The following is a 10,784-nucleotide window of genomic DNA, read 5'->3' as shown; positions in this document are numbered from 1 at the left end:
AAAGTTTAAAGATAGCAGTTTTTTAACTATATTTACTTTTTTACTACTATTTATACTAGTATTATTATTATATTATATATTATATTTACTTTTTTCTAATACTAAAATTTCTTCTAAGTAAAAGCTTTTTTTTTTTTCTTTTTTATAGTATAGTATATAAATAGTATATTTATTTAGAATAGCTTAATAATAAAAAGTATATCTATATAAAGATAAGTATATAGTATTTTATCTTTTAAGTTAAATTCTCTTAGTAAAATAATATTTATAAATATTACTATAATATTCTTAAAGTTATCTTTATATATTTATACTTAAAAGTATAAAATATTAGAAGTTATATTAGTATTAGTAATACTAAGTTTATAAAAAACTTAGCTTATTAGTAGTACTAAATAACTATTACTTAAGCTAAGTACTAAAGAGTTAAAAGTACTTATTTAAGTAGTAGGTATAAAAAGAAAAGCGTTTAATATCTTTAAAGTAATATTAGTATTAGTATTAAGTTTAAAAGTTATATTTAAGTATTTAGCTAAGTATTTAGCTAGAAATTTTAATTTCTTAAAGATATAAAAAGCTTTTAAAGATATAAGAAGTTTTTTAAAATAAAAAAAAAATAAAAAAAAAGTATTCTTTATATATAAAGCTTTTTATAATTCTCTCTAAGCTACTATTCTTTATACTATAGTTTACTTATATAAATATCTTTTTATATTTTATAGTAGTATAGTACTATAATTTAATATTACTTTTTAGACCTAAAATTTATCTATATAGTACTTTTACTTACTTAGCTTAATAGCTAAAAAAAAAACTATATTATACTTTACTTTAACTTTTACTTTAACTTTTACTTTAACTTTTACTTTTTTTACTAAAGTTTTTACTAAAAGCTTTTTTTTAAAAGCTTTTATATTAACTTTTAAAAATATTTTAATATTTCTATAGCTTAATAGCTTACTTATTATTACTCTTAAGTTTACTTCTAAGTATATTAAAAAAGTTTCTATTACTATTACTTTTTATAAGTATATTATTATTATTATTAAAGTACTTTATTTATAGTAAATATTAAAAAGAAAAACTTTTATTAAATTTTATAGTTATATATAGTAAGTATATAGTATTTAGAAAATATACTTATAATAAGATTACTATATAGAGTTACTAACTATATTTTATTACTTTACTCTATATTAATACTTTACTATAATAATTATTATCTAGTATATAAATTTAGATTTAATTAATAGTTAGTACTTCTATATAGTAGTATTTAATAAACTAATATCTTAAGATCTTTAGAGTCTAGGCGCCTACCTTAAATACTCTTTTAGCTACCTACCTAGGTAGCTATATTGTGTTCCCCGCGACCAGCGCTACAGACATGTTTTCCTTAAGTTTTCATCTTCTCCGCGAACCAATTAACAAGATGGCAAACAGTTGGATGACTCCACAACAGCGTGGGCGGCACCTTGACTTTCAAGGCACTCTGTAATCGATGACGCAGCGTCGCTGTTATGACGCTATCGACGCCCAAGTCCGCCATGGCAGCGCGCGGGTCCACCTCGTCAGCACTTTCCAACATTAGTACCCCAGCGACGATATCTCTAATCCTCCGTTCTAACCATGTCCTCAGGTCAACGCCGTTCGTAGGCATCTCATCTCCAGCTGCGGTGTCGTTATCGATGTCTCCGCCTGCAGCACCTAGTGAACGCGTTTTTGTTCTTATTGCGATGTCGTCCAAAATGTCCGCGGGCAGTGGCTCACCTTCAGGAAAGGGTAGAATCCGCAGCACAGCACCATGAGCTAGGTCGTACTTACCAAGATGCTCCCAAGCGCGGAATGCCTCCTCGGGCGTGATGTCGGTAATGCCCTTGCTTTGCAACTCAGCGTTAATAGACTCGGCACTCGCTGCCATGCCCAGGCCACGCCAACTAGTCCACTGGAAGGCTACGGTATCGTCTCCAAGCGCGCGCCTATACGTGGCCAAGGAGTCAAGGAAGGCATTCCCGCTGGCATAACTGCCTTGGCCTGGGAAGCCGAAGAGCTGGCCGCACGAACTAAAGAGGACAAGCCAGTCGAGCGTTCGCGGTGGAAAGGTGGTGTGCAATGCCAGCGCCCCAGCAACCTTGGGCTGTAGCACGCGCGAGAAGGCCTCGGGTGAGGCATTCTGAATGAGCTGGTCTTCGAGCGTGCCCGCCGCGTGGACTACACCCAGCACCGATGGTAGTTGTAGCCTGTCTAATTTGGTCCGCAGCACTGCCGCTGCGTCTGCTGAACCAATGTCGACCGCGAGTGTGTATACCGTTGCTCCGCAAGCCTCGAGTTCCAGAATCTTGTCGACAGCAGGCTTGAGGCTGCTGGATGAGGATGTCTCAAGCTTGTCCCAATCACACCTCGCAGGCAGTTTTCGTCGAGATACCAGCACCAATCGCCGCGCCCCCTTCTCCACGAGCCAGCCCGCTACCTCGAGCCCGAGCGAACCCAGTCCGCCCGTCACTAGATATGTTCCTGCTGGCTTAGGCATCAAAGAGGGAGGTGGAGAGGAAGAAGAAGACCGAGAGGCGGAGGTATCATACAATCTCTCACGTGACAGCGGTTGCAGACGAGCAACTCGGGGGAGACCGTCTTCCATACAAACAACGTCTTGATTATGGACGTACGTCATTGCGAGCATAGGAAAGGTCTCATCGTCGCTAAGATCCTCGACATCTATTAATGCTCCCCATTGGTCAGGGTGCTCAGATGCAATGATACGGGCGAGCCCATGGAGCGGAGCATGAGACAACGCCGTGGGTGTTTCGGCAGTTGACACTCCTGTGGTAATGGCGAAGACTTTGCTTCCGCTCTCGCTTCCGCTTCCGGATGTGGACGTGCAGCAGACGGCATGCTTGGTCAAGAGCAGCAGTTCCGAGAGAAACGTCTCGGCTTTGGATGGTACGTCAGCGAGAACAAATACGGGGCCCGGACAGTAAATGATGGCCGTATTGGGGACCAGTGCTTTAGCGACCACTTCTGCTGCCGACTGCACGCGGGTGGCAGTCACGTTTCTGGCTTTACGCTCTTTTTGCAGCTGTTCCAAGCGCCAGTCAAGTGTAGCCGGGTCTTCTGATGTGAGGATGAAGCTTTCCCATGAAGCTGCCTCGCGCGAGAATGGTGCAGGCACCCAGGCGATGGTGTGGACGAGGCTCTCGACACCACCGCTGACGCCTGGGGTGCCCTCAATCTCGGAGAAGCGCATCGATCCAAATTTGGCCAACACTCTTCCCTCTTCGTTGCACACGTTGACATGAACTGCAGGCGCTCCACGTTCGCCGGCTTCCTCTACGTAGAGATAGCATGTCTTGGGCGGCGACACTCCGTACTGTGTGAAGAACTGGACCGTCTCAATCTGTGCTGGCATCCGCAATTTTGGCTTATCAAAGAAGATGGTAGACCCCACAGATGTTGCAGCGTCGAGAAGAGGGGCCCATGAAGAGCCATGCCAGGGCAGCTTGGCGCCGTCCGCGACATCTGGCGCAACATCGACGCGAGCAAGCATTTCCTTGAGGTCGCCAAAGTGCTCTGTGACAGCCCAAGGGAATCCCATGGCTGAAACGCCGACCTTGTCCAAGTAGTCGATGGAGAAGTTGGAGGGCAGGACAGTACCAATTCGCCGCTTGATAGCTTCAACATCGATGTAAGGCATCACGCTGGTATCCAATTGAGATGCGCCCCAACGACCGACAGTATGGGTAACCCAAGATTGGTCATTAGAGGCACTGCTTTGGCGCAGCCGTGAGGTTATCTTGATGCTGTCATCCACCAATACTACCTGGACGTCTCTTACATCGCTAATGACTATTGGGACGCGCAGATCAATGTTGGACAAAGTGGAAGCCCCTGTCGCGTGATAGAAAGTGTTGATAAGCACGGCAGCGGGCATAATCTCAGTCCCATGGAGTGGGTGATTGCCTGGGAATGGCTTGGTGTCATTATCCAATCTGGTGGTGTACAAGGTCGTCTTGGTTGCAGTCCCGGAAACGGGGATCAGCTGGCCTAGCAGAGTGTGCTTGTCAACATCATGCGTGGGGCTGTCAACACCTAGCGAGCTGTCACTATGCACCTTTCTCCAGATTGGCTTGTGCACCCACTGCGTACCAGGCACTCCCGGTGCCCATCGACGGCCAAGAGACCTGTTGAAGTCGATGCTTGCGTCCTTGGTGTACAACGTGCCGATAGCTTGCGCCACACACATCTCCGGAGACTTGCGGCGGCGAACGGTTGGAATAACTGCGAACTCTTCGTCTTCAAAGCCATCATCTAGGATGGTTTCGTTGATTGAATGGGATACGATTGGATGACTGGACACCTCGAGGAACAGTCGGAATCCGTCTGAAATAGATGCCTTCACGGCGGATGTGAGTAAAACAGGGCTGATCATGTTGTGGACCCAATATTCGGCGTCTCTTAGGCTGTTTGAGCGTGGGTCAGGGTCGGATGTCGAGTAGAGAGGAACCGTTGCTGGCCGAGGCTGAATATCCGTCGCTAACATCTCCCTCACTGGTTGCGCCAGCGGACTCAGCACTCCTGCAGAATGGAATGCAATATCGGTTGCCACCCTAATCGCCTCGATGCCTCGTTTTTGGAGTTTCTCAACATACATCTCGACGGCTTTGACCCTTCCGCTGATGACGCAAGCTGAGGGCGACGAATGGATTGCTGCAATAACATCTTGCTCATTGTATAGCTCCCCCTTGACTTGGTCAAAGGGCAGATGCACAAGGAACATAGCTCCAAGACCCTTGACTTTGGCGTACTGCCCAGCTCGTCTAGTGACAACCAAGGTACCTTCTTCTGGAGTAAGGCAGCCTGCTGTCACCGAGGCGGCAATCTCCCCCACTGAATGTCCAATGATGGCACCAGGACTGACTCCTTCAGATCTAAGCAAAGCAACAAGTCCAATTTGGAAGACATATGTCAAGATTTGCACCCGATCGGACTCGTCGTAGTCGCTGCCACTCTTCCCGAACGCCTCGATAGGGGAGAACCCAGCCTCTGCTTGCACGATGCGGTCTAAGGGCTCAACAGCGCCGTGGAAGACGGGATTGGCAACCAGCTGCCTCGCCATTTCGTTCCACTGTGCGCCATGACCTGAGAAAACCCAAACAACATCTTTCTTTGTGTTCGTCGCGAGCGCGTTGCCCTGAGAACTCCACTCGCCGTTGTTACCACCTTCGGCAAATACTTTGAGCATTTCCGCTGCCTGCTCTACACTGGTAACAGCAAATGCTGCTCGGTACTCATGATGAGCGCGGCGGAGAGCAAGGGTGTTTGCAATTGACCTCAAATCTTCTCTCTTCCCTGGACCCATCAACCACCTCGCCAGCGAGTCCGCCTGTCCAGCAAGTCGTTTTCGTTGTGGGGCCGAGATCGCAAGCGTGACTGGGGCGTGAGCGCATCCGCTGTTCTGTTGGTTCATCGTAGCAAGGCGAAACGAAGACTGCTCGATGATAGCGTGAGCAACGGTGCCCCCATATCCATATGAACATATAGCCGCCCGACGTGGATGCGCCTCCACGTCCAGCCAGTCGGAAACCTCTTGCACTACTTCTGTACCCGAATTCTTCCAGTCGACCTTAGAGTTGAGCTTGGTGAGGTTGGCCTGCGGCGGAAATTGCGCCTTGTTCAGGGCCAGAACAGCCTTGATAAACCCTATTGCTCCCGCACCTGCTTCGAGGTGGCCGACATTTGGCTTCACTGATCCTACGTTCACCGGCTTCGATCTGGATACACCGTAAACCGCCGATATTGCGCTGACCTCGGTCGGATCCCCCAAAGGCGTCGATGTCGCATGAGCCTCAACGTACTCTACAGTCGCAGGGTTGACGTTTGCTTGTTTAAGGGCTTGTCGGGCAACAAGTTCCTGTGCTTTCGCGTTCGGGGCCATAATACCGTTCGTCTTGCCGTCCTGAGCGATTGCAGAACCCTTGAGGATAGCAATGACGTTATCTCCATCTCTTATCGCATCCCGAAAGCGCTTCAACACTACGATTGCGGCACCTTCCCCCCTTCCATAACCATGTGCATTGTCATCGAACGACAGACACGAGCCATCGGGCGATATAGCACCAGCTTTATCTAATACCCGCGTCAACCCAGGCCCGCAGATCGCATTTACCCCACCAGTAATAGCTATTTTCGACTCGCCCAACAGGATTGCCTGGCGTCCATGGTGAATCGCAACTAGTGAACTTGCGCATGCCGCATCAACTGCCGTGCTCGGGCCCATGAGGTTCAAGTGGTACGATACTCGATTCGGTATGCCGCAGTACGCGGTTCCGATACCTGTCCGGGAGATTAGAACGGGAACATCCAGACCACACATTGTGTAAGTAAACCAACAGTCTTAACAGAACTTACCCAACCAGGGCTCGATATTAGGCAGATCCTCCAACAGCAACTTCCCATAATCATCAGAGTTCACACCCATAAATACGGCAGTGTCAGATCCGGAGAGGCTCTTAGGATCTATGCCTGCAGATTCCAGTGCCTCCCACGCTACTTCGAGAGAGATACGCTGCTGCGGGTCCATCTGCTCAGCCTCCTTAGGCGAAATCCCAAAGAAGCTCGGGTCGAAGTCCTCCAGGGCATCCAGATAGTATCCACGGGATGTTGTGTTATCGAGCGCTTTGATGTTGCGGACGTCACGGTGGCGGTAGGGCTCCCATCGCATAGCTGGGATCTCGGACGAAGCGTCTCGTTTCGCCAGGATAGACTCCCATAGCTGTTCGGGGCTGTGGTTTCCACCGGCCACACGGCAGGCCATGCCAATGACGGCTACGTCGTTACATTCGCCCTTGGACATGTCAATTTGCGATTCTTCATTTGTAAGTTTTAGCACTCACAAGTTCGCCGAGCTCTGCTTCCGTTACTGAGCTATGTACCTGCACTGGGCTAAACGAACTAGACGAGTATTGGTTTGAGTCGGGGGTTTCCATCGTAGCGTAGTCCCGATGTTCGATAAGAGTTTCCGACGAAGAATAGCAGACTTGTCAACAGCTGATTTGAACCCTCCCTCTCAAATTGGAAGAGAAGGCCTAGACGAAGTAAATGATCCAAGTAGGGTACTGATGTGTCATGCGATCTTGAATGTTGACGAGTCGATGGCGTTGCGTGTTTATTCGAACCAAAATCCTCAGAGTGAATTATTGATTGAACAATTTGAAGGATAGTGACGTATGTGAGCTCTCAGTAGATCATATGGTTATCTTGTTCGAAGTCGAACTTAACAGTGGACGATGATAATACCTATTGACGACAATAGTCGCTCGCGGACTTCCCAGACAACGGGCATTTCGGCATTCAAAGTTATCCGGGGCATTCGGGACGGGCCTCGGGAGATTCTCCCGACAACGAGAGTTTCAGTATTTAAACCTTTCCGGGTCATTTCACGAGGAGCTTTCTTCCATAATCACAGCGCCGGATAGAAGTATACTATAGCTATTTCGAGTTTATTCGTCAGAAACCGAAACGGGCAAATAAGGGATCTCGATAGACCCAGCTCTTGGCTCAGTCAGAAATCTTCTATATGGGTAACGTGGGGAGCATAATCCGCATGTATTAAATGTCTTTAGTGGTGTTTCTCTTCTTGAAGATGCAATCGAAGTAGAAGTGTCGCAGCATCGAAGGCGCGAAGGATCCAGATGCCTGCTTTCTTGGCTGTACGCCGCACTCCAAACCTTCCCCACAATCCAACGATCGAATAACATTGCAGAGAAACCACTCCAGGCCCCCGGGATCTCTAAGAAGAAAATTACGGGTGTTGGCATGCGGGATTGTCGCGGGGAATCAGGATCGTGGAGTTACCTGCCTGTTCTAGTGCGCGATCAATCGGAGATTAAAGTCTTTGGCCTGACACAATTTGGCGGACAAATGCTACGCATTGCGTTTGCCCTCATGCTCTCGACTTCACGGCATCCCGAGTTTGCGCCTCGGTATTCTTCCAACAAGTCATTCGGATCTTCGCGCGCAATCTCAGATGTCTCCATGTTGTCGTTCACTTTGGGTCAAGCATCGCTAATCGCAATTCCATACATGCAAGGGGCTTGCCGATTCGGACGATGATCAGGTTGCCGGTAGCCACAATGAGGCATCCCTAGGTACACATTCGGCCCGGTGAGGGATGTCTTCGGCCACGTCAGGGATCTATTCTGCCTGGCGATGCGATCCGAGCGAATAGTTCCGCGACAAGGCCGAATGGTACGCACGCCCCTAAACGATGCGATAGACTTTCTTAGACCCCCCAGGTCATGCCTGGTAACGATTCATTCCGCCGCACTCCTTTGCGTAATACACTCGTTAACTTTGTTTTCTGTCATTCATTATTACCATGCATCTTCAAAAGCACTCGCTTCTTAGCGTACTTCTGACTGCCTCGCTCGGCCTTCCACATGCCCATGCTGCCCCGATACTGGACTCACTTGTCAACCCTTTTCTGGACTCATTAGGTTCAATCCTGAGCGGCAAAGGGCTTGTGCAAGGTTTACTTGGTTCCATCGAAGGTGCTATTGGCGTGGAGAAGACGTACGACTACGTTGTCGTGGGCGGTGGCACCGCCGGCAATGCGATCGGTGTGCGCCTCGCTGAAGCGGGCTACTCGGTCGCCATCATTGAGGCTGGACTTTACTACCAAATCGGAAAGCCTGTTTTAGGCTCCACACCTGCCGGTGGCATCGTGGGAATCGGTGCCAATCCACTGGACTCTGATCCTATTGTTGATTGGGTGTTGACCACGGAGCCTCAAGCGGGCGCGGATAATAGACGCGTGCACTATGCGCAGGGAAAATGCTTGGGTGGCTCGTAAGAACAACCTATAACACAACACCTATCACAGTACTAACGCGATGTTTCATGCAGTTCTGCGCTCAACTTCCTAATTCACCACAGGTAAGAAGAGCCGTCTCTGCATCCGATTGCCGTGTACTAATCCTCTTCCAGAGGTACTGAGGGCTCATACCAAACCTGGGCCGACGCTGTGGGCGACGACAGTTACACGTTTGCCAATTTTGAACCCTACTTCAAGAAGGCCGTCACTTTCACTAAGCCGAATGACGCCATACGTGGCGACAATGTGACTACACAGTACGATGAGAGCGCCTTCGAGACACCGGGAGGACCTATCCAGATCGGTTACTCCAACTATGTCTCCCCATTCTCGACCTGGATGGAGAAGGCTCTTCATGCAGTCGGCTTGAAAAGGACCAGTGAATTCGATAGCGGCAAACTCATGGGAACACACTACACCCAAACCTTCATCGACGCGAAGGAACAAACCCGCAGTGCATCGGACGAATACATCAAAACAGCGCTCGACAACGACAAGCTCGCCGTGTACGCAAACACCCAGGCACAGAAGATCCTCTTTGATGGCAACAAGACCGCGACCGGCGTAAGGGTTCAGTCCACGGCCATTACCTACGACATCCATGCTTCCAAGGAGGTCATCGTTTCTGCAGGTGCCTTCCACAGCCCCCAGTTGCTCATGGTATCGGGTGTAGGTCCAAAAGAGACTTTGGAAAATTTCAACATCGATGTGGTTGCCGATCGCCCGGGCGTAGGCCAGAACATGTGGGATCACATTATGTTCGGACCAGCTTACGAAGTCAGCTTCAACACGCTGGACAACACCCTCCACAACCCCGTCGCACTTGCCGATGCTCTGGCCGACTACACCCTCAAAGGCGAAGGCGTGCTTTCATCAAACGTCGTCGAGTTCCTCGGCTGGGAGAAACTGCCTCAAGAATTCCGCCAGAACTTCTCTCAATCCACCGTCGATGCCTTGAACCAATTCACCGATGACTGGCCAGAAGCTGAGGTAAGTCCCTAGTTGTTGATGATAACGATGAAGGACACACACTAATCACAAATTCGAACAGCTTATCAGCGGAAACGGCTACATCGGCGACTTCTCCCTCCCTGTCCTTCAACAACCCCTAGATGGCAAGCAGTACGCCACGATCCTCGGAGGCATCGTAGCACCCACGTCCCGCGGCAACGTTACCCTGCAATCGGCATCCATGAGCAGCTCGCCTCTGATCAACCCCAACTGGCTCACCTCTCCTGCGGACCAAGAACTCGCTGTCGCGCTCTACCGTCGCATGCGCCAGATCTGGAACTCGGAAACCATGCAGCAAGTTGTAATTGGTGACGAATACTGGCCAGGCAAGGAGAAGGACAGCGACGAGGAGATCTTGGCTGTAGTGAGAGACAGTTTGATGACTATCTGGCATGCGTCTTGCACGTGTAAGATGGGAAAGAAGGATGATAGCATGGCGGTGGTGGACACCGAAGCTAAGGTCTATGGAGTCAAGGGTTTGAGGGTTGTAGATGCGAGTGCATTGCCTATCCTGCCGCCGGGTCATCCCACCAGTACGATTTGTAAGTTTCCCATGCGAGCCCAAGTGTGGTGTGGACGTCTGCTAACATTCGCGTAGATGCGCTCGCGGAGAAGATTGCCGCTGGTATTGTGGAGGCCAATCGGCGATAAGAGCCACGCGACAGTGAGAGATTTGTCGTGAAATGAAGCGGAAGAGAAATAGATTGAAGACCTTTTACTACGCGTTGGAAAATGACCTGAGGTTGGAGCCTCGGGTAGGATGTCGACTTTGAGAGCGCGTGTTGTTACATTCTGTTCCCTTTCTTAATGTGTATATTTAATGTAGCGAAGCAATCCATGAGTCAACCGTGCGACAGCTTAACTCACAATGAAGAGTGCATGAATGGAACCAAAATAGCGAAAA

At 48.6% G+C, this 10,784-nt stretch overlaps 3 protein-coding genes across 3 annotated transcripts; 1 reads left to right on the top strand and 2 right to left on the bottom strand.

The window, feature by feature from the left end:
• Positions 1-1,396: 1,396 nt before the first annotated feature.
• On the bottom strand, positions 1,397-6,099 carry J4E92_009418 (putative PKS/NRPS-like protein biosynthetic cluster; the record flags this gene model as incomplete). The annotated part of the gene is made up of 2 exons (XM_051500766.1): positions 1,397-6,030; positions 6,093-6,099. 2 exons carry the CDS (start codon positions 6,097-6,099, stop codon positions 1,397-1,399), a joined length of 4,641 nt encoding a protein of 1,546 aa, XP_051349113.1.
• A 292-nt stretch (positions 6,100-6,391) lies between these two features.
• On the bottom strand, positions 6,392-6,983 carry J4E92_009417 (uncharacterized protein; the record flags this gene model as incomplete). Its single annotated transcript, XM_051500765.1, has 2 exons — positions 6,392-6,841; positions 6,891-6,983. The coding sequence occupies 2 exons, from the start codon at positions 6,981-6,983 to the stop codon at positions 6,392-6,394; spliced, it is 543 nt and encodes a 180-aa protein (XP_051349112.1).
• Positions 6,984-8,374: 1,391 nt separating this feature from the next.
• On the top strand, positions 8,375-10,531 carry J4E92_009416 (uncharacterized protein; the record flags this gene model as incomplete). Its single annotated transcript, XM_051500764.1, has 5 exons — positions 8,375-8,844; positions 8,902-8,931; positions 8,983-9,859; positions 9,921-10,422; positions 10,479-10,531. 5 exons carry the CDS (start codon positions 8,375-8,377, stop codon positions 10,529-10,531), a joined length of 1,932 nt encoding a protein of 643 aa, XP_051349111.1.
• Between the last annotated feature and the right edge of the window lie 253 nt (positions 10,532-10,784).

This window comes from Alternaria infectoria (genome assembly GCF_024043175.1).
Source record: "Alternaria infectoria strain BMP 0036 chromosome Unknown scaffold_23, whole genome shotgun sequence".
Classification (NCBI taxonomy): Eukaryota; Fungi; Ascomycota; class Dothideomycetes; order Pleosporales; family Pleosporaceae; genus Alternaria; species Alternaria infectoria.
The sequence above is the reverse complement of the archived record's forward strand: the minus strand, read 5'-3'. Positions and strand labels throughout refer to the sequence as shown.